We start from the raw sequence: 25874 nt of genomic DNA on the forward strand, positions 1-25874 counted from the left end.
CTGGCACCTCTGCATTAACGGGGCCGCACCGTTCTGATGGACGACCGGCCCAGCGCTCGCAGCGGCGGCGTGGAGCTGGAGGCAGCGGGACGCTTCCCGGGAGCCGGGCTCGCCGGCATTCCTGGAAGGTGGCGGCGCAGTGTCGGGTTGTGGTTCCCTCTGATCTGCAGTCACACGGCGGATTCCCAGGGAGCGTGTCAGCGAGGGCTCAAATGCTCTGCTCGTTACTCTAAACGCTGCCTAATTAATAATGTATCAGAGAGGACGCGCTGAGACACAGTGGGGCTCCTCGGCTTGTCACAAGCGATGACGCGCACGCACGCACGCACGCACGCACGCACGCACGCACGCACGCACGCACGCACGCACGCACGCACGCACGCACGCACGCACGCACACACACACTTGTGAAGAGACTGATCAAAACCTCACTCTGCCCCTCATCTACAGAAGCCCCCACCCAGATCTCCTCTTAATATTCTGATGCAGAAGCAAGAGAGGAGGAGGAGGAGGATGAAGCAGGCACCAGGCTCTGAATACGTGTGTACAGTCCATTGTTGATGAATCCTCCATCCTCCTGGAGCTCTCATCACACGTACGTTGTGCACCTACAGCACAGATGCACAGCAACAAACAGGAAGCGGGTGCAGCTTTGGAGCCTTTGGAGCTTTGTTTCTGCTGCACGAATGTTCACAGGCGAAACTGCACGGTGAAGTGAGCGGTAGCAGGGAGGGGCGGGAGTTAGCGGCGGAGGTTAGCTTCCCTGCACAAACGCATCCACCCACACGCGCCAGCGACGCAGCCTGGATGCAGCAGGAGGACGGGGGTCCTGCTGCGTCTGTCTGTGGGGCCACGCAGTAGTAGCTGGTACATGTAACGGTACAAACTTTATTGACTATTTTATATTAGACATTGTGAAACCAGCTGTGATTATGTATCAGTGCTAACGACTGGCTTGTAATGTCAATACATTGACCACAGTCAAGTATTGGCTCCTGTGGAGGGACATCAGTCATTATCTGCCCAGTGTTGCACAACCAAACCTGTTCACGGGCTATAAATAAAGCCACCGTTATATTTGTATATATCTTCTGAGAATGATAAACATCCACGATTTCTCTCTCTCTCTCTCTCTCTCTCTCTCTCTCTCTCTCTCTCTACCTAACATTTGATTTATTTGCTTCTTTGTTTGTGTTTGTCATATGGAGAGATGTAAATTTAGCCACCCCAAGGGAGAGCATCCTCACTAGTGACACAAAAAAGACTGGAGGAAAAGAATCAGAATAACATAAGCCGCAAAAAGTGAAGGGGGGGGGGGGCGTTGGAGGGAAAAGTAAAAGGAGGGATTGTGGTTTGAGAGATAGGATGGAAAAAAACAGAACAAGAGAGGGAGGTTTGAGATGCGCAGGACTCTGTAAACAGTCGACGCGGGGGCTGGAAAATTAACGCTGCATAAATTGTGCGAAACATGTCCTATTTTCTCTCCCTTTTTTCTTCTGCACCCTCTTTTAAAAGGGTTCAGGATGCAGGGCTGTCAGACGAACGCCAGGCAGGCATTTTCCGACTTCGTTTGATCCCGGCTCTTTCTTTTAAAAAACACTTCCCAATGACAGAGGGGGAAGCAGAAAGCAGGTCGCGGTATGTGTGTGTGTGTGTGTGTGTGTGTGTGTGTGTGTGTGTGTGTGTGTGTGTGTGTGTGTGTGTGTGTGTGTGTGTGTGTGTGTGTGTGTGTGTGTGTGTGTGTGTGTGTGTGTGTGTGAGGAGACACAGGAAAGACGTGCAGACAGGAGACACATGTAGACAGACTTTCACAGTTATCACACCCTCGTTGACGCCGCCTTTAAAGTCCCGGCACCCAGCACCTCTACCTGGGAGAGCGGCAGGGGTCTGGCGTCTGATAGCTGTGACGGCACATCTGACACAAGGCGAAGGGGGGGGAGCGAGCGGCACGGGTCAGCTGTTACAATGGATCAAAACGGGATCAAAGCTGAATAAACAAACCGCAAAATCCCCCGCAAGTGACAATAGGCTGCAAGTGTTCGGTGACTCAAACATCCGTCAGCGTGAGGGGTTGCTGGAGCAAATCCCAGCTGCTGTCCAGAGCGGGCACCCCCCTGGACAGGTCGCCCCCCCCCCTCACCCTCCAAGCAGTGTGAAGGTGTAATGAGCGACGAAGAGGACGGCGGATGGAGTTTTAAGCGTATTAAAATCACACAAGCCCTCTCACATGAAAGGATTCTATTTTTGAGGCCCGTTCCATCCAAAACAATAATCCTAACTTCTCTCCTCCTGCCGTAACTATCGACCTCACCCTTTGTGTCAAACTACATCTGCCTCCACTTGCTTCAGCGGCTTAATGAATTCCAAACAGAGTTACGGAAAGAAAAAAAAAGCAGGGCATCTCTCGTTGCTTTCTCTCTCTCTCTCTCTCTCTCTCTCGCCCTCTCTCTCTCTCGATCACAACAACACCATTTCCATTTATAATTTCGATTGTTAATTTGCATGAGAAAAATTAGTTGGGTGACATGCGTGATGTTTTTTTTCCCCCCCTTTTCTTTTCTGCTTAATTTTCCCACTAATTATAAGCAGCATTGGCGCATTATTTACATAAATAATTGTTGTTCCTTCTGTTCACTCATATTTTCTCCCTTTCTTTCTTTGTCAGAGTTGTTTTGGCATTTGTCGTCCGCAGGGGCAATTCTCCTCTGAGAACACTTTCACATCTCTCCTGACTGAAAGATCTTGGATCTGGAGTGTTTTCGCCTGATGTTTGTTGTGGTGCTTTGCCGTCCTTTGTTCAATAAATAGATTCATCCTACATTTTTCACTCTTCCCTCCAAACTTCTAAACTTTCATAAATAAATATGTCAATTGTGAACAACATGAAGACAGATCACTCCCTTACTTTGACATCTGTGGCTCTGCACGGAAGGTTACGCTATAAGAAATCAGACGTGATGTGAAACGCAGATAGATGTGTTTTGTTTATTGCCCCTCTTTTGCTATAGCCGCTATTGTTCCTGTGAGCACATTATGGGAATAGATTCCGGCTTTATGGAGCAGGTTAATAGTGTCGCGTGTATCACAGGTGGAGCCGTTGTCCTGCTGCTCGGGGAAAATTTCACAGATCATAAAGGACGGAGAAGCAAACAATCAGGTGCGTCGTTCAGGCCACGTTTCACATGAACAAAACCACAAGTAGAGCCTGATAAGAGATGAGGACGAGAAGATTCTGCTCTTAGATTGTTATTAATTAATAATTACAAAAAGCTTTTTATTCGCCTTCCCCCAAAAATATTATTGCTATTATAAAACCTGTAGCATGTTGTACAGCCCACAGAATGTTGAGTCTCACACCTTAGAGCTTTACAACCCCCTCTTACTTGAAGTCACAGTAATGACTATAGGACTGACTTTCTCTCCCTCGGCCGATAGTGGAGTTTGTTCTCGGTAACAAGGGGAGCGGCACGTCGTTGAGGAGACGCGGCCCGTGTGTGGGGCGCACGCCTTTAGTTGAGGGGAGGAAAACGTGCATCAGTAGTGTTGTGAAGAGGGCGGAGGGCGATCTTCAGAGGCCAATTAATCTGGAATACAAAGCAGCGGCGCAATCTGCTCAGGTTTCTGTCCGCCGTCACATTAATTTAAACGCTCCCCGAGTCCCGGCTCCGCTTCCTGCAGCAGGTCCCCGCTCCTGAGCCCTCTGCAGAGGACCCCCCCCCCCCCCCGCAGTGCAAATTCATACTATTATTCCACCCAAAAACTGTCTTTTTTCCCCACTCAATCCCGGCTCCTCGCAGTGCTACCTACTGAGCGGAGTCTCTCAACTCGGCCAGAAATAGCAGGACTCATACCTCGGCGCTCCGTGGAGCTGTCTGTGTGCCCGGCGGAGAAACGCGGCTGAAATGGCCAAAGCTCAGCCAGCCGTCGCCGGATTTGCTCCGCTGACTCTCTGTGGAGCGGCACAGAGGGAGCCGGGCCACTCGAGCGCTCGGGAGTGCAATCCTGTTATACCTGCTAGCACTAAAAGTTCCTAATTCTCTCAAGGTCTTGACAGCAGAGAAGGCAAAGGTTGACAGGGCAGAATGAAGTGTGAAGAAAGTTGGGAGCGTGTATTGTTGATTTCAAAGCGCAGCGTGCGTCTGCGTGCGCGGCCTCAGTTCTTACGGGTTGATTGGGGGTTTTTGGACGCCGGTAATTGCGCCGAGCGGCCTCATGACGAACGCTGCGCACGCGCGAGGGTTGAGCGGCCGAATGCGAATGAGCGTGTGGGTGCTGATGAAGGCCTGAGTGGAAGCGGAGGGATGAGGAAGGCTCGCATGGGGGAGAAATCTAATTGTGAGGGAGGGAGGGAGGGAGGGAGGGAGAGAGGGAGGGGGCTGCAGGACGGAGCTCCTCTGTGAGATGCTTAATTTATAACGCCGGTGGCAGAGGGAGTGATACTTTAAAGATTATTTTGTCTCTCAGGTCAGACATCCATTCACGTCGCCCAATTCCCTCTCTCCCTCTTTCTCGCCTCGTCTCTCTGTTGTTCCCTTCTTTTATTTTTTTGCCTCTCATCCTTAGCGGACGCACTCGCATCGCCATCCTTTGCAGACGTAATCAATCTTAATGGCGACGAGGAATGAAGTATTTGCCTTGGCATCTCTGGGCTGGGTCGGGCTGTGTCCTGTTTACACTAAAGCCCGGGAGGTCTTTCACCTCAGGAAACCGGGGCGGGATGAAAGGCCCCCGTGTTTGCGCTTCGGAAGATGACACGTATTACGATTCTGTTTTTTTTTTTTCAAACCCCCATTTTTATTCATGCTAAATCTGACAACAGCCCCCTCTGCCTCCTTCTGGAGTCGCTCTATCTCACTCAGTCACCCTCAGTTCTCCCTCGCTCTTCCTCCGACGCCCTCCCTCTTTCATCCGCCTCTCCCTGTCTGTACCTCATTGCAGATGCAGGGAGCATAGCCGCAGCCGCAGACCTCTGCGCGGAAACACCCAGCAGACAAGAAAAATGACGGCCCGCGCAATCTCATTTTCTGAGGGGCTGCAAGTCAGTCAGGAAATGGCTATTATTCCATCGACACTGTCGGTATTAAGTTATTTCCTTCTCTAAATACGAGAATGTTCATGAATATCTATTGAGTTCCAGGTGCGAGCGCTGGAGGTTTTGTCGCCACACACTCGGATGATTGCAGCCCTATATTCTGCCCAGTGCACCCTCACTTCTGAGATTGAAGTGAAAGACAATGGTAGTGGAAATTGGCTAATAAATCCAGCGGAGGCAAAGGGGCTGTTTGAGTAATACCGCCAGCTCATGCATGGTTTTTAAGAAGAATAAAACCCTCCTGGCTTCCCTCACCCTCATGCTTTTACTAAAAGGAGGTGACTACGCTAAATGGCGGGACGTCCCTCGCCAGGTCCAGGCGATGTTCTTAACAGCTTTGTTTATGTTGGTGGGAAGGCAGCTCGGCCGCGCGGTCGGCGGGGTGCCGCGGCGTGGCTGCCCGCGCGCCGCGTCTATATTTCAGAGCTATGAGATCACCGGTTTTCTGCTAATAAGTGTGCCACGGGAGAGGAGGGGAAAAAAAAAGGCGAGACGGCGAGCGCAGCATGGAAAGAGGAGACGCTCGCGACAGAACCACGAGCCATTTACATTTGTTCTGCATCTGCTTCTCTCATTCTGCTGTTGGCTGTGCGCTTTGTTTATCGTGAATCAGAGCCATATAGCTGCCACTCACGAGCGCTAGCAGGGAGGTGAGAGCTGGAGGAGGATGCAGAGGAGGGATGGGGGGGGGGGGGGGGGGGGTGCTGTATAGGATGACGACCGGCAGCCAATCTTGGATTTGAGTGACCAGTTACCTCCCACTGCAGAGCAACACAGAAGGAGCCTGGAGAGAGAGAGAGAGAGAGAGAGAGAGAGAGAGAGAGAGAGCGAGAGAGAGAGCTGGAGCTGGAGCTGGAGCTGGAGCTCTGCTTACATGTGTCCAGTCAGAGGCACTCCATCGTGGAGAGGGGACGGCGGCACAATTGATTGTAGGTGCTGGACCATAAATGAAGGTATTGATTTTAGGGTCAGAGCCACAGGATGAGGTCTTGAAATAAATTGAAATAAACATATCAATACATCAAGTATATTACACCCCAAGCACACACATAGACTTTACCGATATATTATGAGCCTTGTTTAGCCTAATAGATGGTTGATTAATGCACAACTGTGTGTGGTTATGACTTCATTTTTGGGAGGATAGAGGATAGTATAGAATTGGCCATTAATGACTATAATGATGAAATGTTTCAATACGTGTGTATTTATCCTCACATTATTATCTGCTTAAGGTAATTAACTGATGCATTGCTGCCATTGGTCCGTTTGCCTTCTGTGGTTTTGCGACACAAACCTGACGATCAAATGAATTCGCGTGTGAGTGACACCGGACACTTTTTAGAATTTAAAAATCCATCTTATCTGCATAATAAAAGAATAAAGGGAGCACTATAAAGTGAGCACTCAGGAAAGGTTAAAGCACTTCCAATTTATGGGTCAGGGAGAGAAGCTTTAGCTGCAAGAGGGGGAGAAATTACTTGGCTGGGAGACCAACAGAATCTCAGTGTAAAGACATGGCAGCCAATTAAGAGAAAGGTCAGACCATAAAAGAGCGAGCTGCACGGGAACGGCTGCGCACACAAGGCAGCGGCGGCTCCTCCTTTTCAACTATCTCTCGCTGAACAATTTATAAGCCGCTTGCAAAATGTCTTTATGTCTTTTATAATGACAATTTGTTTTATGAACCATGTTTCACAGATGATTATTCCGATGACTAAAAGTTTATGTCCGGCTGCGGGGAAGACGGCAGCTCCGGCCGCGCTCCAGCTTTACGGGATATTCGATCAAGCGGGAACTTTTCCGGCAGAACACAAAACGCCTGTAAACCGCGGGGATGATCGAAGCGGCCGCGGCGACGCGGCCCCGCTGAAATGTCTGTTCTGGAGTCAATGGGCGCTTGTTTGTGCCTAATAAAATGCAGCTTATCCATGTTTTGGTGGAATAAAAACTAATTGCTTAAGTGCTTTAAACCCTCCCCTTTAATCTCTGCTTGAGTGTGATAAAAACATGGAAATGCATTAAAACAAATGACAAAGTGAGCCACAGCTGCTACTGTACAGTTACCACTGTCTTCAGATTCCACCGCCTGTAGTGCTTTTTAAACTGGCTTGTTTTTGCACATACTACGTTTCATATATAGTTCCGAAAAGCTAAACCTGAAATTCTAGCAGAAAGTTGTCTAATCACACAGCGCCGGTTCAGGATTTGGTAAATAGCCACATGTTTCTGGTTGTAATTAGCTTGAGCAGGTTTAAAACTTGGTGCTAGATCTTCAGTCAGAGAACGAAGGAATGTAGCGTTGACACGGTGATTCGTGTGTTCATACCCGCACGGATCTCCTGCTCCACCGCCTCTACGCCTCAGCACACGACGCCTCCGAGGGCCTCGGGCTCCACCAGACATGCCCCGCAGCAGGAAGTGAGCTCATCACGTCCGCGAAGCAGCCTGATGTTGAAAAGCCTCTCGTTCCTGCCTCTCAACCCCCCCCCTCCACACACACACACACCTCCCCCCCTGGACGCAGCCTTCGCCTTCACCTTGAGACCAGTCAGCCATGGCCTTCGTTCCCTGCCTCATTTGCTGGATATAGTTTCAGCTTTGTCCAAATGGTGGCAGGTGGGGGTGGAAGAGCTGTCAGGTCCAGCTATTCTCAGAGAGGAAGGAGCTCGCCGGAGAAATACTATCACAGCGAGCATATGCGCTTGGAAAGAATGGGAGTCTTTTGGAATCCCAGATTACATTTGCCAAGGTAATGAGACAGAACAAAAGCTGTCTAATATCAAGCTGTTCAAATGTATTCCTCGTGTACTTAACGCTGCTTTATTCCAAGCAGCCAGTAACCTACGGGGATTAGATTTTTTCCCTCTGCGGGAAAACTGGCCAAAATGTGATATTTGTGAAGTTCCAGCTAAAGTGAAAGCGTGAAAAGCACCTCCACCGACAACACAAATAAAAGTTTACATGATCCCACAGCTCCCAACGGATCATCCCGCGTTCACCGGTGTTCGATCCCCGGTGGCATCGATAAAGCCAACGGTGACACCCGGCCCCGCGCTCGCGCGCCCTCTTCCCAGCAGCTGGCCGAACCAATGGGCACGGAGGCGCATGATGAGGGACGACGCGCCTAATGGGAAGTGGCATGACAATTAGGGCGCTTACGCGGTGCCGGAGGTGGGCCGGGCGCGGACGGCCGAGCCCGGAGCCCCGCTCCTCACGCGACGGTCGAGTGGCGCCCAACGATACGCGGGCACGCGTCACGTTCAAGGGTCGAGCTGTTAAAAGACGCTGCAGTGTATTATTGTAAAACGATTCCATAGATGGGTTTTTATTGGAAAGACTCTCATCACGCCGAGGCTCGCCGCCAATGACTTCCACAGGGAGCAGGAGACAGTGATGGAGCAGCAGGGTGATGAAACGATAAACAGCAGCTCGGGAGCGAGCTGGGACTGAAGCGTGAGCGTACGCCGGGCTCCTCAGAGGTGCGGCTGCCCTTTGACCCCGCTGAGCCTCTTTTTCCCCCCCTGCTCGTCCTGGAAAGTGACAGCGCCCTGACATGGTGTCACCTCCCCCGCTCGAAGCTGCCGTGGTTCCCACCTCTGAGCCCGCGGGCCGGGGAGGGACGGGCCGGCGCTGCCCTGTCAGCCGCTGTCTGTTTCCTCCAGCACGCGGCCGAGCAGAGCCAGGACGACCCGGGAGCGGACCTGTTCCCGAGCCGAACGCAATGTTTTCCCGTGAATAAGTGGTTTGATTGCTTTTCTTTCTGGTGCCTGTTGTGAGTCAGACGTGAGCCCTCCGCTGATGTTCCCCCTGTGAAATGCGATGCTGACTCCCAGCTGCTGCCTGATGAGGTCTAATATCTCCAGCATGTCCACCTCCTGAAGCCCGGTGTTCAGAAATGCGGCGCGTGAGGTTTTGGGCGTGTCAGCTGATGGCTCTTTGGGCCGAGCGCAGTCAAATGTGGGGCTGCTGGGTTTCGTAGCATAACAATAATAAGCGTGTTAGTGCGCGGCGTGGGACTGGGTACTGAGGCCTCACTCTAGGGGTCCAGGCTTTTGGCAGCAGAATGTGTTTACGTTGTAATTAGGACGTAATTGTCCTAATTAGAATCCCTGAATCCTGATTACTCGAAGCCGCGCGACCTGCTGAGCCAAACAGCCCGACTGTGCTCCAGTCGTCGGCCTGGATGGTCTGCGCAGCGCTGGTTCCAGGAGCGGGTGGAATATTCACGCCATTCTCCAAAAGGCGCTGGTGACTATGAAGGGACTACTCACCACTGCACTGACACAGCTCAGTAAAATGTATTTCCTAGAAATTAGTTTTGCCGCCTAGGGAATGCGTTAACAGAGGAAGTTGTGACGAGAGACGAGCCCGTTATCGCATCCTATAGGAATCTGTTATGGGTTTGTACCAAGCAGACCTCATGTCATCAGTGTTCAAAGCATCCAGTCCGTGCCCCTCTTTTTTGTCTGTTCTCTCCAACATCGATGTCACAGGCATCTGTCCTGGCCTCCGTGGGGCGTGGGGGTGGGGGGCAACAAGTAGAACAGAACCACACCTGTCTCACACACCTCCTGTACCGGGCCTCCCGGGACCGCCCGGCAGACGGCCTCATCGGCGGCCCATCTGAGCCCGGAGCCCGGTCCTGCCAAACCCCGCTCCCAGCGGAGCAGCGTGCGTGGAGGCTGGCCGGCCGCCTGGCGTCGTGCTGGAGGGGAGCGCGGCGCTTGTCAAACCGCGAGCTGTCTCTCCGGGGGGGTCCACACGGCTGGACGGGCTCAGAATCGATCCAGAGGCGGGTCGTCAGGGGCCACCTGAACGGGCTCAGTGCTGTTAAACTGTGGCTTCCAGTCAAACTTCCGCTTTCCAGGGAAGTTCAAGGCTAACTGGCAAACATTTGTGGAGGTACTACCTTAAAGGAAAACTTCGCAGATTTTCAATGGGGGCCGACCCAAACGATTAGTTTTACGATTACGATAGTATTTAAGAATGAAAGGCCATATTTTTCCTCCATATTATTAATATATCAAAATGATCATTTATTCCGCTGCAAAAGTCCCCTGGGACGTCTCAGGGGATTGATTGCCATGTGCTCATGACTACAACTAGTACTTCCTGTTTTTCTCTGTACTTGCCCCAGCAACGGTTAGGCTGGGAGGGGGCGGAGCTAAACAACAGAACAGTCCGATCACTGCAGCTCAGGTGATTCATCAGAGCGCAATGCATTCTGGGTGTTGTAGGATATGACCATTTGCAGCCGCAACACATTACTTCCATTTTCCTGTTTCCCTGGGACACAAAAACATTGGTGTTTCCTAGGAAACATCAACGTTAAATTTTGTTGCACATTTTTGCTGATAAAATTTAAATATTTATAACACAACTTGCTTTTCAGCTGTGACTTATCACTTTATTTCATTCCAAAAGTGTTTGCTGAGTTCCTATTTGGTCCTGACTGACAGGAAGCAGTTCTCTGAGTTAATCTACATTCGCTAAAGTACTTTGTGACTTTTCATGCTACTAAAACAGTCTTAACTAGACATAACTGCTGTTCTGTGGCTGATCTAAATTTCAGGGAGTGGGACCAAACAGGAACTCGCTGTGATCAGCCATGTACGTGTCTGTCTCAAGGCTCAACACTAAGCAGGTGTGCGACAATGAAAACACTTTTTCAGTTCTTTCTCTGAAAAATCCTAAATGGACTGATATAAAGCCCAGACACAGCCTCTAGTCTGTGATCTGTGCTTAGCCCACATCATTTAATGAACCAAGTCCTCTCGCTAATGAGGCAAGCAAAGGACTCCAGGGTCAAGTTCTCTCTGTCGCAGGCTCACACTCACCCTCGTCTCTGAAGCTCCTTCTAAAAAAGCCACAGCGCAAATTTAGAGCTTCTTAGTTAATTAATAAGGACAGGTCAGCGTCTCTTCATTAGACTTGCGAGTTCATTAACCTTCAACAACACCAAGAGATGAAGTGCCGCTCTCATATCGCGTCATTAAGGGAAATCACACCTTTATGACCTCGGGAGATGCCATCTGGCATTTTAGCATTATCAAGGCTGAGATGGTCTCTTACATGTTGGGGTAAATAATGGGGCTGGGCCACAGCAAAGTAAATGCTGTGACAGTACAAATAAAATATAATGGCATTTAACAGAACCCATAACTCACGCACCGCCGTTCAAGTCCAAGAAAGGAAGAATATAATAAAAAATATATTTTAGGAATAAGAACAATGTTAGTAGCAGCGTCAGTATTATTGTTACTTTACTTTTACAGCTTTCAAACAAGAATCAATCAATAACAATAAATATTAACATCCCAAATGAGCAGCGTTAAAATGACTCTGAGAGGAAAATATCTTAACGGAATTTGACTATAAGATGATTTGAAATTCATGCAAACAGCGTCACATAGATATCGTGAATGTTTTATTTGTGCATCTGAAGGCATCTTTCACTGAGAGACATACACAATCACAAAGAAATAATGCCTACATGCCCATACACACACGCACACACACACACACACACACACACACACACACACACACACACACACACACACACACACACACACACACACACACACCAGCTTCTCCATCTCTGCAGGTGCTGTCATGGGCCCACTTTTCAGCCTCCCATCTTATCCCCAGCTCTCCTCTCCTTCCTTTGTTCCCAGACTGCACACCGTCATGTCCAGGTCTTGCCTCTGGGGAGTTCAGCCTGGCAGGAGGCTTGTTTTCAGAGCTTTGCTCTTTTTTCCTTTCCTCTTCTTATCCTTTCTCCTTCCTAGTTTTTTTTTTTTTTTGTCTGTACCGGTGCTGGCTAATTACCGGTGCATTCTCCTCCTGCCAGCAGCGTGCTGCTGCTGTCGAGCAGCCTACCCGTCTCCCACCACCCCCTCCGCCCCCACTCCTCTGTTTCTCACTTGGTGTGAGTGGAGGGAGGAGATAGAGGGGAGGGCCTGGGTACAGATGTGTATTAATGAAGCAGTGAAGGGCAGGGGGTGACTCATACAGAGGGAGGGAGAGAGGAACAAGAGGCTATTTGCATGCAGAGACAACAAGATTCACCACTTCTATAATGCCTTTCTCTCCATCTATCTCCTTCCCTCTGTCTGCTTCTCTCTCCATCCACACTCCCTTTGCATCATCCCATACTCCTTTCCCTTTCTTGCTCTCTCTCTCTCTCTCTCTCTCTCCCTCACTCGATCTTGCTCTCCTCTACCTCCTTGCCTCTCGCCTTTGCTCTTCGGCTTGCTGCCACTGCTGATTTGAATAATTCAGCACAAGTCAGTATTCTCCAGGGCCCCATTGTCTCTGCGCAGCAGGAGAATGAGAAGGAGAGAGATAGGGAGAGAGAAGCGAGAGACAGGGGATAGTGCAGGGCGGCGTGTGCGTGTGTGTGTGTGTGTGTGTGTGTGTGTGTGTGTGTGTGTGTGTGCGTGTGTGCAGGGGGAGGTAGGAGGTCCGTCCTGCCTGCCTTCACCTAGTTGTGGCGTAAATCAGCACTAATGAGCTAGAGGAGGAATACCTGGGCCTCATAACAGCGTACACAAGCCTCCTCCATGCAGGAGCACCAAAGCACACGGGTTCCACGTTTAGCAGTCCACGTGCACGCGGCACCTCCACAACCTTCACCGCTCTGCTGTGTTTCAGTTATTGACTTGTTGCTAACCCTTATTCCCCAGCGAGCTCAACCTGGCGCATGTTTAATGTCGTCCTGCAGGAGAAGCAGCGCCGGCCCGGAGAGCGATCCTTTTAACAAACAGAAGAAAAACAATCAGCGCCGGTGATCAATAGCGCCACTGTTAAGGTCACGCGTTTGTGCGCCGTCAGCAAACGCTCGCAATGTAAACGTGAGTGTGTTTACATTAATGAAGTCATCGTGCAAAGTGGAACGGGGAAAAGTCAACATGGGCGCTGACTAATTGCTGGAGTGAGAAAAAATATGCCGCCTGACACTTTGGTTCTGCCTCTTAGTATGTAGTTACATCAGTGAGAAAACCTGCATGAGGAGTGTATTCAGATACGACATGGTTCCAATCTGTTTATTTCCTCTCTTGAGGTCGACTGATTTAACATGTGACCATTTGTAGCTTCTACACAAAGATGATTAAGAACAGCAAGTTCCTAATCATCCGTCCGTCTGAAAAGGGGGGTCCCCGGAACCCGTCCCATCCACGGGAACCTTCCCAGCGACAGCCGTGACGCGAAGACTGGACTCGGATCGAGTTCAGACGACTGTGACAGAGTGAGGAAGAGTGCGGCTCCCTCACACCCTACTAGTGATTTGTTCCCATAAGAAAATATGTCAGTAATAGCTACACCTTCATGAATATGGACCAACGTGCGAGCTTTGTACTGTCTGCACAGTGACTTCAGTCAAGTACCTCTCTCTTAGGAGATGACATACTAGCCCGTCAGATGTGGGGCTTTAGTTTCTCACAAAAAGAGAAAAACATATAATGTCTAGACTTCAAAGGCATGACGCAAATATTGTGAAAGGGCTTTCTTTTGTAAGTCTTGTGAACTTGCTGTCAGGCTTGGGTAAAATGTGCATTTTAAAACATTTGGGAGTGTAGATTCAAAACTTAGTATTGCATATTATTTCTATCAGCACGGCTTCAGTTCTATATTTAGCTCCTGCGGGTGAAGAACTCAATAAAAACAATGAGAGCGGGGGAGGCACGATCACTAGGGTTTTTGGTTTTTTATATAAAAGTGCCGATTCCCTGGGTACATTTTACAACTGTAATAATGTAATTTGGAGAACATTTATTTGGTTGTTTATCTGGAATAACAAGCTCACAACATGTTAGATAGGCTCAATTAAGCAGCGAATCACAAAACCACCAGTGTCGGTGCCTCAATTTCCCCTTCTTCGCTTTCCTCCACCCTCGTCTAGTTGTAGAGTTGAAACCACGAGACACGATGACAATGGGAAAACTTTACTTCACACTATCAAGCGTCACTTGATGAATGAACCTAGATGAGCGTAATGGGATGTTGGTCGATAAATCAAACTATTCCCACAGTGATCAGGACGTCCGGAGACGAGCTTCTCTGCGCTCGTGCTAAGTTACCCCTCGCTTTGTCTGAGGCCGTGACCGAAGCAGCGAGTGGAGGAGGGAGGAATTCCTTCGCATTTAAGAAATTCGAGCGAAGAAGGAGACAGAATGTGATAAATGCAGGCTACAGCGAGAAAGACAGAGAGTATTTAACATCTGTTTTGCAGCTGGGACTATTTCTAAGGATGCCAGGAGAAGAAGGAATTAAACGAGGAGGAGGAGGGGGAGGCTCCGAGGAGAGAACGCGGGATCCAAAATGGCTGGACTGGAATAAAATGGGAGGGTTAAAGGAGCACCTTTCCGTCTGCACGTGTCATGAACTGGAATCATTTAGTCTAGTTGTACAATGGCCATTGTGCCGCAGCCTGATTTTAGCCGAGCCAATTTGCATCCCCACGGCGCATTTACACTACGACAGGGTTCGTGTAACAGAAACCCCCGTCCTCTGACTTCTAACAGGTTTTCAACAGCCATAAAGCGGCGGTGGAAACAGGGCCACACACACAGAGTGGGGACCCAGCCCACAGCTCGGCCAAGCTTTGTCACTCCTACAGGCCCTGACAGTAATCAGGACGAGAAGTGAGTGCTGAGGAAGTGTCAACAGAAACAAACCCTGTGCTTCGTTTAGGCCAGATTGAACTGATAGCTCATTGCCGGTGACATAATTTAGATGAATGGTGGGTGCAATCCATCAGAAGAGTATCGCTGGTGTGTGAGAGAGTGGGGGAGTGGGGGAGAGGAGGGGTGTGACCCGCTCTGTGCCTGGCTGCCAGTAGGGATCCCATTTCCTTACACCTGTTAACAACACCAATCCTCTTGTATAAACAGTAAAGCGATCCTTTTATCGCTTCAGGCAGACGGACGGACGGACGGACGGACGAACGGGGCGAGACAGAAAGGGAAGGCGGACGGCGTGAGAGCAGCTGAGCGGAGGAAATAAAAGAAATGTTTTCTTGTTTGCGTTTGGAAACACTAGCACCTCTGCACATGATGGATGAACCTGGGGTCCGGGGAGACACGTCGTGGACAGATGGCTCCGACGCGCACTGCAATCGCGACACAGCCGCCTCCAGATTGAAGCAACAGGGACATCTAGTGGTGGGAAGAGTGACTGCACCACAGCCCGAACTGGCTGGAAACGCGGTGTACATACTCAAACGTACTAAGCATCAGTGTAGCTTACCATGCAATAGACATTTAGAGTCTGAATCACTCTCAACTCCCGAAATGCATCACTAAGCATCATATAAATGTATGAAAATAAACATACATGCAACCTTTAACGTAAAGTGGCTTAATGTGTCTAATCAAAAAGTTCTAGATGTTAACGAGATGCTTACATTCACTGATTTCACTTCATTAGTGGCTCTGCACACACTGAGTCTTAATTAAACATTTTGAATCTCTTTTAGGTTCCAAAGCTGCAATAACCAATCAGACCCCGTCGTTTGCGAGTGTCGTCTTATTTGTCACTTGGCTGCGGACGACAACTCAGCCATGCAGGATGCTGTCATTTGATGGGATAAATAGGTGAATTGTTACAGCAAAGTAGCGGCCATTATATTTCCCTCAAAAGATTTTAATGTTTGTGTGTGTGTGTGTGTGTGTGTGTGTGTGTGTGTGTGTCTGTTTTTTCTTTCTGTTTGGGTGGTGCGGGCCGCTATTATTCCTCCATGAATGGTGTGTGCGGAGAAATGAAAAGAGCTATCGGGTAAAAGCAATTGCATCAAGCAGCAGGCTAATTGGCCTTTTTTTACAAAGGGAAAAGTAACAGGCCAAAAATCAAATGCCATCTAAAATGTGACTAAATTACCCTCCTATAGCTGCAGCGAGGGTTTATATTCATTACTGAATAATAAGAGGAGCTGGGAAAGCGCGGAGCAGTGACCTGGCAGGTTTTAAGGTAACCATTAAGTGTTTGATGGCTTCAGGGTGCCTCGTATCTGCGTGCTTTCCTTGTTATCCTCAGCTTTTGCTTTTGGAAGCAGACGGGGCAGACGGCAGCTTTTCACTTGGCTCCATTGTTTGACTCAACTTTCCACTGCAGGTGACCTGAGCTGTGGACGGACTCAAAGCCGAGCCTCAGCGGAGGGGACGTTCCACATTCAGGCGCTTGTCTGGGTTTGGAATGGACCGTCCCGTGTTGTGTGAGGCACGAGGACGGATCGATCTCTTAATCCGACTCGAAAAGCAAAGTCGTGTCTGTGGACGCGCTCCTCTCACGTGGCAAATAATTTACCGAACGCACTAAAAGCCTTAATGGAGACGCGGGGTGACAGCGGCTCCCGCGGGCCACAGGAAGTGAGTTAAATATCGCATTCATTAGCAAAGCCATCAGAAAATTGTTAATGTTATTATGCCATGCATGCGTAATGGCCTATTAGTGCTGAGTCCAAACCTGGACGCGGGCGCGAGAGTGTTAAACTGTGTCAACCTGTAACCCGGGCACACATTTTACTCTCCAAATGAAGTATTTCAGATTTACACAACACTAATGACGGCGCCGCTAATTCCACCTCATCACTCTTCAGCATCACTCATCGATGGCTGGGTGGAAGCGGCAGCGTGCGTCCTACGCAGTCTCCTCTTCCTGCTTCCTTCCCACCTTCCCTCGTCCTCGCCTTTCGCTCTCGCATTGAGCCTCTAACGAGTCACGTCCGTCCAGCAATTATTATGAAATTAAAGCTATTTTCCACGGCCGGTGTTTGCCCCGGTAATAACCACGCCGAGATAGGCTTCATTCATTTAGCATTTTAGTTCAGCTCAGTTCCTGTCGCATTAGCAAGAGGAGCAAAATCAGAGTGTCACTCAGATATTCCGCTTAATGGTTTGGCGATGGCCTGGCCTTTTTCCCCCCTTTTTTCTTTCCCAATCCTCCTAACCCTATCTCCCTGCCAATTACGCTGTTTAATCTATATGTAGATAATGGTGTCCAGGACCTCCCTGTTGAAATGTCAGGTGTGAAGAGGTTATTAGCTAACTTTTAATTACTGTCCATCATTCTGCAGGCAGCAGGACAGATTGGGCCTCTTCCACTGATCGCTGATGTAGCCCTGAGTGTTGGCTGCAGGCGGGAGAAGAAAGGCAGCGAGGAAGCACCAGGCCGCGGACTTAGCATCGCAGGTTTTGGGCTGTGAGCAGGACTCGGTGTTGGGAAGAAGGTCTCAGAAGGGAGGAGGAAACTACGTGACCGGGTGGATCATGTGTTCGATCGTCAGCCCAGAAGAAAGCGCCTGCGGTGGAAGCGAGCTCGAGTCCCCGCGCGTCCGCCGGCGTATTTACATGGACGCAAGAATCTGGGCTTTCAGATTTTCCAAAATAGTCCGACCGCATTATGTTTTGCGGTGGTGCCGACGCCGAGTCATGTCGGGCCCTCTGGATGTTTTGTTGGTCTGAACAACCTGCAGCCTGGCCGAGACAGAGGTCGCTCTGTTTAAAGAGATTAGTTCCATTTTCCTCTTCTCGGAATGTTTTAAAAGTCTGCAAGTCATTTTCATGAACTCCCCCTGTCCTGGTGTTAAAGCCCCTATTGTACATTTAAAGACCTGTGAACCTTTGACCTAAAATTCAGCTTTTCTCAATTTCCATTCCTGTTCTCCAACATGTGTATTGGAGCCCAAAATAATAGGTGCTCTGACCACATAGTCTGAGCTCTGCCTGTGCCTCCTCTGTAGCAGATCACAGTGGCTCCCTCCATCACACAAGACAACGACATGAATAAGGACATTAAGCTGTTATTCAGGCAGACGCCCTCCGTCGCTTTCGGAGCACGGTCATACAAACGGCCCGTCACATGTGGAAAGACTAAAGATGTACAGAAATGCTGCAGCAATGACACAAATGTGTTACCGGGTTTGAAGCTTGTCACTGTTTCTTCTCTATTTCTCCGTGGGCCACAAACGCCTCATGTATGTGGCCTTCATGGTCCTCTAATCATTCGCTAGAGAACACCATTAAGCCCATTCATGTGTTTCATCCCGACATACCTGCCTTTGAACTAGAGCTGGTGTGATATCTAAGACTTTAAATGTCTTCGTGTTTTGTGTGTGTTTGGGCGCTAGACTACGCTCCCTAAGTTGTGCGGTGAATTATAGATGACCCATGAAGACCTGGGCCCCTCTGCTGCTACTTTTGGGAACCCCCACTCATCTGGATCACATCCTAGAGCAGAGCAGTGTGTGTGTGCGTGTGTGCGTGTGTGCGTGTGTGTGTGTGTGTGTGTGTGTGTGTGTGTGTGTGTGTGTGTGTGTGTGTGTGTGTGTGTGTGAGAGAGAGAAACAAAAGACATATTTTCTTACCAAAGTGGGAACATTTTCACAAAGTGAGGACATTTTGGCCGATCCTCACAACTTTAAAGGCCTGTTTGAGGGTTAAAATGTGATTTTAGGGCTGAAGCTAGAGTTGCGTTTTCGTTCAGATTAGAGCAAAGATTTGACGTCTGCCTTTAGTTGTGATGGTCAGGTTAGGATAATGTATTAGCTGTTGAATTTGTTCAGTCGTCTTTGGGACAAGTTCGATTTTACTACAAACTCTGATGAACTGCTGCCCCCTGCTGTTACAATAAAAGATTTTTCCATCAACACGTAGCAGCAAAGAGCAGCACAGTGTTACCTAAGACTTTAGGTTTAGACCTCATTTGATCCAATCAGAGGTGACATGGGTCTAAATGTGTCATGGATTAAGATGAATATGTTTTATACCAATTTCAGAGAGACCACTTAACCCTAATTAACCTTTGCACAGGGAGCAGTGCTCAGAGAAAACCCACACAGACCCACTGTCCCCACTCGGACAGGCAGCAGTGCTAACAACCCTTAAAGGGAGGTGTCACTGATATGTTATGCTGAATTTATGCCCCGAGAATCTCTGAAAGTTGCTGATTCATCGAAAACATCCAAAGCTTTGTAAGGTCATATCTTAAAAGGTAAGAAGAACATGTAAAGAAAAACTGTTTATCTGTTGCCGCCAGGAATTCATTGAAGCATTTTAACAAGAGTAAAAGTTCAGGTTGCAGCCATTTGCATCAGGCTGGATTCACTGAAGCTATCTGAACATCTGAGGCTGAAGCAGCTGCCAGTTAGCATTGGTTTCTATGACAGATTAAAATGTAAACACAGTAAAGTCTATGTAGGAAGCATTCCTCACAGACAGGAAGTGTTTCTATAGTGACACTTGGTTTATATTGATATTTTTACTATGGTTCCACCTTTTCATGTATTTGCTTGTGTGGGGCTGTTTGTGTAGTATTAAATGGCCTTGGCTCATGGGCGATCAGGTTCTGATGACTTATCCATCTCCACACACCCACCCACACCCACCCACACCCACCTTCACCATTACCCCCAGGTAAAATAAATAGAGCTAGACTGCCCAGGTGCTGATGGATGCCCTGATGCTCGATCAGCAGCCACCTAAGTGAGAGTCGTCTCTATCCCTCAACTGGAACCAAGCTGAAATGTTCTAGTGGCAAATATTATAGAGATAAAAACACTGTGGATTGTTGATACCTGCATGAGATCATATTTGACTCACCTGCATTTTTGCAGACACAATAACAGCAGTGGTTTATTAGTGGAAACATTTATTACAAAAATATATGGTATGCATACTCCTAGATATTATCAAGTAAAGTACAACAATAGTTTTGAACGTTTAATGTCTTGTACATGTTCATTTCTGTCTACTGCTGAATTTGTAGGACTGTAAAGTCAAAAACTGTGTTGTATAAGTATCCTGGTGCTCAAAAGGCAAATGAATCAACAATTATTAACAACTATTCATTGTTTACGGCAGCCTGTTGCTTGTCGAATGTAACTGTCACTAATGTGTCCCCACACACACACACACACACACACACACACTCATGTCATTAACTCATATGAGTTGGAATCTGTTAGTAGGTGATGCACGTGATCCAGAAAAGCTGCGTGCTTCGCTAATATGATGTTAGTGATTTGGTTAGTTTTTGTTAGGTTGTTAGTTTATTAGTGGGTTAGTTTGTTAGTGTGTTAGAAGCTGCCCAGGTTAGTGGCTGGTCAGTAGCTTTAGGAGCTGTTAGTAGCGGGGGTTTATGCGAATCTTTACTGCATGTCATTTAATGGAGACCGCCGGTGGCACGAGGCATGCTTTGATCCAATCCAAGACTAACACCAGCGCACGGGTCCGAGGACCGGGCCGGTCGGAGACGCTACAAGCGTCACCGCTGCGCTGGGCTTTCTGTCTGACTCCTGCAGCAGTGGGGACCATTAGCCAGACACCCGCCGGCGCAGGTTGACCACAGGCTGAGCCCGAAGAGTCACAAAGCTGCGGAATTGGGCTCGTGAAAAATTGTGAGAACTCTTCTCAACCCAATTAAGTATTGTCATCTCTATCGGCCCCTCTTTCTCCGCTCGTCCTGAAAACCCGCTTCAAATGTTCACCCTGACACTTTTTATTATGAAAAACAAGACAAAGCAGCTCTTTCTTAATCAACCAGGAGCAGGCATTTGCAAGAGAAGGCTTCAGGATGCTGGCAGAGGAGCTCGTACATCAGACTATATGTGGGCATAAAGCAGAGGGTTAGTCATTTGGTTACAGAGAACAAGGCCAGCCGTTAGCATTCAGAGTACAGGTTAGTAATCATCCACTGTTAGCACGTATTAGTACTGTTAGAAATTAGTGAGCTATCGTTAGTACAAGCCAGAGCTGGGTAAAAAGCTATTTGCACATAATTATTAGCATTTGGTATAATTTGCTAAAGTATGAGATGATGGGACTGCAGGCATCAGGGCAATTACATTAACGCCAGCAGGCCTCATTTAGAAAACACACACCATTAATTTCCAGCAATATTGCTGTGATTATCTAAATCACAGGAATCCCCACCTAAAGGAGATTTCAACGGGTTCACGGTGAAATGCAGGCAATTATTTGCAAATATTTTTTATCCCTGGTCTGGTACATCCACTGGAGAGAACCAAAGCTTCAGGCGATCTGGAGGGTTTGCAGCTGTGACGACGTGAGAGTAAAGCAGCATGTGGCTTCAGGCCCGGGTATGATACACATGCACGGGGACACACAAATAGGCCACATGCTCACAAACGGATGCATCCACGCCGACACGCCCACGCACACAGAGTAAATGATACAACAGAATAATTAGCATCGCTCTGTAATAGGAGGTTTGGAGTCGACTAAGAAAAACATAATGTGTGACTTGCACATTGTCAAACGTGAGAAAACAATTCTCACTTTTTTTTTACAGGCTTAAAATTTCTGATGTCTCTGCTTCCGGATTTAGCATCGATGCGTATTAACACACAGGGCAGAGCCGGTAACGCTGCTGATGCTGATTTTCGGAGTGTTCTACGGGGGAGAAGTGCCCAAAGTGTAACCCGGTAACCAAGGTAACAGAGTGACGAGCTCGCGCTGCGCAGCAGCTGAGGAGCGCGAGCGTGAGCGGTGGTCACCGGCTGCAGTGTCAGTGTTTCTGATCAGCTAAAAAAAACGAGAGCGGGGGCGGGCGAGGCTAAATCGGTATTCGGGGGAAATGAAGAGACGGATTTGGTGAAAGAACACTGCAGCAGAAACGTTCTGCATGAACCTGGTCACGCAGGCGCTCTGTAAACGTCTTCCTCAGCCAGAAGTCCCGTCTCGGCGGAGCGTCGCTTCCTCGCGGACCGGTCCCTCTGAGGGTGCGCGAGGCGTCGACCACTGCAGGAGGAACGACATGAGAAGATGACGTCCCACGCGCAAACGTACATGCTGGCGTCTCCTCCGTGTCCCGGTCCGTCGGCCCAGCATAATCCCGCCTAAAAGCAGATTATGCAAATCTGATGTGGTCGTGCTCTGGTTTATCTCTCCTCTGGAAAGAGGACTAACATATAGCGGGGAAAACGGCGGCAGTAACACACGGCTAATCTCGTGTTCCATATTTATCTTTACTCACGGCCAGCGCAGAGGCTTAACGCACTCCACGTGCACCGAGCCCAGACAGGAGTGTGGGCAGGGTGAGTTCCTATTCATATGTAGCGTATGGGGAGCGTAAAGCTGCTGGAAGGAGGTCCTGTACCAGTGAGAGGCGGCGGTGGGATGCTGCGGAGGGCACAGTGGGGTCCAGGGCGCCAGGTCCTTCATCAGTGTGACTGGAGAGAAACACACAACACAAAGCAACAGAAAAGTGGGACTCACATCGCACATCTGTGCCCTTCTCCTAGAGGCTGCATCACACCCACTGCTGACATACTGTGTCTACTGTGGACGCGTCACTCATCCACACTGGTTATTTAACCGGCTGAGTAACACCATCTGGCACCATGTGCCACAAACATGACGTTAATGAAGATATTCCAGTGTGTGCACATAACCTGTCCCGTTGCCGCTCCACGGGTTGGAGCCTCGTTAGCTCCCGGCGTCCCGACAGGTGAGATGTCAGCCGAGCGCCAGCGACAGACCTGGAAGGAGATGACGTGTGCGCTTGAGAGTCACAACACGCGCATTCTGACACACGCGTTGAGTGAGTCACATCTGGCACATTTACCTTTGGTTCAAAGGCAATCGAGTGCCGACACGATCGCGCTGTCGCGGTAAACGCGGCGTTAACGAGCTCGCGCGTGGCTCGGTGTCTGCGTGGACGTGCGCCCGGTCCGCGCCGCGGCACAGCGAGGGGCGACGCGCGCGCGCCGTGACACCTGTCGATCATCACCAGCGTTGCCCCACCCACCACCACCCACCACCCTCCCCACGCTGACCCCGGCCCCGCACAACACGAGGAGCACCTGGTGGGTTTCGTGTTGTGCCCACTGTGGAATAATCTAATTGTGTCCCACGGGAGCAGCTTTAGGTACGTTCAGACCCCGGCCTATTAGCGGGGTTATAACGAAACGAGTCGGTGTTCCCCCAACGTAACACGTTTGATTCAATGGCAGAAAAAATAATGGATCCGATAAAGTGTGAGGTTTCCTTCCTACCAGACACACGCCCTGTCCCGAACATCACATTTCTCCTTCCTTTTCCTCAATGTCCAATCCGTGCGCGCGTGCGGTCCCGTCGCTTGCGGTAAACGAGCCGCTCGCTCCCTGGACGTGCCCGACGCGTGCTAGCGCGCGCCGCAGTCGAGCCTCGTCTGCATGGCCGCCGCGCAGATGTGGGAGTGCCACAAGCAGCTGCGCGCTGACGGCTCGGGTCCGGTCCGGTCCGGTCCGGTCCGGGGAAGGTGGAATAAAGCGGAGAGGAGAGGGGAGCCCGGGGACAAAGAAATGGGTGGAAGGCATTCAAGAGAACGGCGGCGCTCCTCACTGCGTCGGGACTAAACAGACCTGAATTAATCAGAGCTCTCGGTCTCCAGCTGCTGCCACAGGTTTATGGTCTTTTGTATGCGCGCCCTTCATCCACCATCTGTGTTTCCTGGGCAACCGAGGACTGCCTGCAGGCACCAGCAGCACCAGCTACCGCAACCACAGCACTCAGCAATTATTTCATTTAAAGGGGCACAGTGTAATGAAACTGATGGCTTATATGCTATATTACAATATGGCATATATCCTCCACACGCATGCGCAATGACGCTCTTTTTTCTTAGCAAACGAACTATTGTCATGCTAGGTGATAGGCTTTATTATTCAGACTGTGCCGCTGGGTGAATATAGTAACATGTCATTATTTATTCATTAGCTGATCATTAGTTACTCTTTTTATGTTCCCACCATATATTCTCTCATTAATTATTGATTAACTTCTCTTATTCTCCTGTGACATATCATTAAGTAGAGCCTGGATTATTATTCTTCTGTTGTTGTTTTTGTTATATTCAGTATTTGATCGTCGATCATCGGTCTCAACATGATTATCATAGTCTCCATAACATGCATTTGTGTGCAATAAACTGCTGAAATCATGCAGTAAATCATGCAGTAAATCATTTTTCATCCAGCACCAACACCTGGTATGTCATCTAATGTTGACTGTACTGGAGCAACCGGCTGAAGACCTTCCTTGTTCTAACAACTATAGCAACGAACTAACCAACACAAATCAAATCAATCACTTCTAAATGTTGACATTGTCTTGTTCAGATGTGAAGCACATCTGAAATTGTGCTTCACCTGATAACAGCAAAGGCTCCATATTGTTACTGTGCCTATGGGAGACAGGAAGTAGTAACACTCAACTGACATCTAGTGAGACTCAAAACCAGTAAATGCTGGAATCCACTGAGCAGGGAGTCCAACAAGCATTTCTGAGCCCCTTCAAATGCCACAAATAGGCCCAGTGAAGAGGATTATTGCTGAGAGGGACAAGCACCCTTTTGCCACAAAGGCCCATCTGTAGAGCAGCTTCTGGTGAGTGGCTGTCTTTGGTTTCAGAAGGCTTGACAAATACATGAGTGTTTGGACACATTTGTTTACAGATTGATTGATTGATTGATTGATTGATTGATTGATTGATTGATTGATTGATTGATTGCTTGCTTGCTTAATTGATTGTCATGCTGTGTAACAAAAACAGCCAGCTAATGATGTGCTTGTCACCAAATGAGGAGACTATTATACAGTGATTGTTCATTATTACAGAGCTTTATCGTCAGGCCGTAACACAACATAGCAATATAAACAAACCCTTTAAAATCTGTTTGTCTGCTCACAAAATAGCAACACATAAAAGCGCCGCCTGGTGGCCAGAGAAGGAGATGTCGCACAAAACTGTAAAGGTTCCGTTCAGTTATCATTTGCACTCCGTCCACCAGGGGGCGACAGCGTGCGCTCTTACACCTTGGCCCACCCTGCTTCCCCTAACTTCGTCACAGCTCGACGGCGTCAGTTAAACACGTGACCCGCGCCGTCCATGCATCTCTCCGGTGCGGCGGGTCTTTCTGGCTTGTGCCGAGTCGCCGAACATCTGTACCTCAGCAGCGGCAGAGCGGCCAACGACTCCTCTCTGGTGACGCGCTTTGAGATAACCTGCATCGTCAGCGTGACCGAGGCCGGGAGCAGCGGTCCTCCCCTTCCCGGCGTGGAGTACGTCCACGTGCCCGTGTCCGACAGCCCGGCGACTCCTCTCTGCGACCACTTCGACGGCGTGGCGGACGCGGTGGAGCGCGTGGCGCGCCGCGGCGGACGCACGTTGGTGCACTGCCGCGCAGGCGTGAGCCGCTCCGCCGCCCTGTGCATGGCTTACCTGGTGAAGCACCGCGGTGCCACTCTGCTGGAGGCCCACGCCCGCGTGAAGGCTTGCCGGCCCATTGTGAGGCCGAATAATGGATTCTGGGAGCAGCTGATCCGGTATGAGATGGAGCTGCACGGGCGCAACTCGGTCCGAATGGTCTCCACCCCCCTGGGGCAGATCCCCGACGTTTATGAAGAGGAAGCCAGAGACATGGTGCCACTATGAGGGACTGTGTGTGTGTGCGCGCACCATAGTTGTTTTTACAAAAATATTTCGTCATTAAATATTTATTTCCTCTTGAAGGAAAGGTTTCAGTGTAAAGCATTAGGTTTATTCATTTAACACTTTTTACTTCATATTGATCTACTTTGCTGATTTTACTTTATACACTTTAACACTATTAGTAACACATTATAATGTGAAGCAACTGGAGGCTAGAAAGTATGAGTAGCTATTTTGGAATTAATCTCTACCTGTAACTGAACACAATTAAATTACACCAGGATGTTTATGGACAGTCATTCCTCATAAGGGAAAAATAACCTCAGTCTTACTGATTTAATTTCATG

The 25874-nt window shown here is 49.1% G+C and overlaps 1 protein-coding gene and 2 long non-coding RNA genes across 11 annotated transcripts in view; 2 read left to right on the top strand and 1 right to left on the bottom strand.

Annotated features, from left to right (window-relative positions):
• Nucleotides 1-20077, top strand: part of LOC114862637 (uncharacterized) — a 163659-nt gene extending 143582 nt beyond the window's left edge. Inside the window, exons 12-14 of one of the 9 annotated variants that reach the window (XR_008695454.1) lie at nucleotides 451-595; nucleotides 697-867; nucleotides 2666-3699. This is a non-coding gene — a long non-coding RNA (uncharacterized LOC114862637). Of the gene's footprint in view, nucleotides 1-450; nucleotides 596-696; nucleotides 880-2665; nucleotides 3700-4938; nucleotides 5748-6793; nucleotides 7498-15016; nucleotides 15694-17171 lie in introns of those variants that run through there. The other 8 variants (XR_008695452.1, XR_008695453.1, XR_008695459.1 and 5 more) reach the window with 8 other exon arrangements.
• On the bottom strand, nucleotides 19728-22856 carry LOC114862489 (uncharacterized). The gene is made up of 3 exons (XR_005898106.2): nucleotides 22682-22856; nucleotides 22214-22595; nucleotides 19728-21953 (listed from the first exon to the last, which is right to left on the bottom strand). It is a non-coding gene; the product is annotated as an uncharacterized LOC114862489 (long non-coding RNA).
• A 1253-nt stretch (nucleotides 22857-24109) lies between these two features.
• Nucleotides 24110-25619, top strand: zgc:153044 (uncharacterized protein LOC751678 homolog). Its single transcript, XM_029162832.3, has 2 exons — nucleotides 24110-24482; nucleotides 24887-25619. The coding sequence occupies exon 2, from the start codon at nucleotides 24985-24987 to the stop codon at nucleotides 25528-25530; it is 546 nt and encodes a 181-aa protein (XP_029018665.1). The 5' UTR covers nucleotides 24110-24482; nucleotides 24887-24984; the 3' UTR covers nucleotides 25531-25619.
• Nucleotides 25620-25874: the final 255 nt, after the last annotated feature.

This window comes from Betta splendens, chromosome 9 (genome assembly GCF_900634795.4).
Source record: "Betta splendens chromosome 9, fBetSpl5.4, whole genome shotgun sequence".
Taxonomy (NCBI): Eukaryota; Metazoa; Chordata; class Actinopteri; order Anabantiformes; family Osphronemidae; genus Betta; species Betta splendens.

Bases quoted from the DNA above. Each gene is read 5' to 3' on its own strand.
- zgc:153044 (XM_029162832.3), top strand. From the start codon at position 24,985: ATGCATCTCTCCGGTGCGGCGGGTCTTTCTGGCTTGTGCCGAGTCGCC.